This window comes from Perkinsus marinus, assembly GCF_000006405.1.
Source record: "Perkinsus marinus ATCC 50983 genomic scaffold scf_1104296971686, whole genome shotgun sequence".
NCBI classification, from domain to species: Eukaryota; Perkinsozoa; order Perkinsida; family Perkinsidae; genus Perkinsus; species Perkinsus marinus.
Genome location: NW_003202024.1, coordinates 1 through 997, shown reverse-complemented (window position 1 = coordinate 997; position 997 = coordinate 1). Strand labels below are relative to the sequence as shown.

At 51.4% G+C, this 997-nt stretch overlaps 1 protein-coding gene across 1 annotated transcript; it reads left to right on the top strand.

Moving 5' to 3' along the window:
* Positions 1 to 284: 284 nt before the first annotated feature.
* On the top strand, positions 285 to 908 carry Pmar_PMAR015122 (hypothetical protein; the record flags this gene model as incomplete). The annotated part of the gene is made up of 1 exon (XM_002766801.1): positions 285 to 908. One exon carries the CDS (start codon positions 285 to 287, stop codon positions 906 to 908), a length of 624 nt encoding a protein of 207 aa, XP_002766847.1.
* Between the last annotated feature and the right edge of the window lie 89 nt (positions 909 to 997).

Here is a 997-nt window from a genome sequence, read left to right as displayed (position 1 = left end):
TGATGCACGAAAAGTGCACGAAATTGTTGTGCCCAAAATTTCGAAAGCGCGTCTCGCAAGCTCGGGAAGCACAACCATCTGGCGGTTTGATTCGCCATAAGCCTCATTGGCACTTACCTCGCATGAACAGCACGAAAAGCGCTATACAATGGCACGACCTGGCCACTATGGCTGGGCTTGTATTTGCTCGACTGTCCATTGACGTACCGTAGCGCGACGGGATAATTATGGTAATTCAGTTGCGACTACTTGACTTCTCTCCATCGAAGATTGCAGAATCATCTATGTCGACTCCGGCGGCACCACCAGCAGCAGTGGAAGATGCCTCTACCTCGCCACCCCTACCCAGGAAATCGGACATCTCTGAGGCATCTGCTTTGGCTGCTCAGTTCGTTATAAAGCACCAAGAGGCGGCTAAGAAGGCCGCCGCTCAGTCCACTACAGCCGAGACCAACAATGCATCTACTACCAGTGTTGGCAACACCGCAGCTGTGGCGCCTCCTTCTACAGAGTCCCCTTCATCGGGTGCTGTCGAGTCTGGTGAGCTCCTGGATAGTGAACTGTCGTCCTTTGTTGGACGAGTAGCTTTAACCGAGGAAGATCACCACGTGCATAATCATATACTAGGATCGATCCTCTCAGTAGCACGAAGCCATCTAGATATTGAGGCCACTATTGAGACCTTCGGGTCGGCAGCTAGCGGGCTTTCTGAGAAAAGCAGTGACATTGATGCGACGATTATATGCCGATTTTCGGCCTTGAAAAAACGCTTTGCTGCAGCGGTTGACGAGAAAAGTCTATGTTCAGCAGCTGTCCTGGGTTTGGGTAAAGCGATTAGTAAATTCGAGAAGGAAGCCCCGGGTGTAGGCCTGAGAGTCGTGCAGGTGCTATGGGATGAAGACCCCTAACATGTACGCTGCTTGTCATTAGGTCATCCCTTCAGCTAAAGTTCCAATTGTGGTGTTGTCCTGGATCGGCCCGAACGGCAACGTACAAA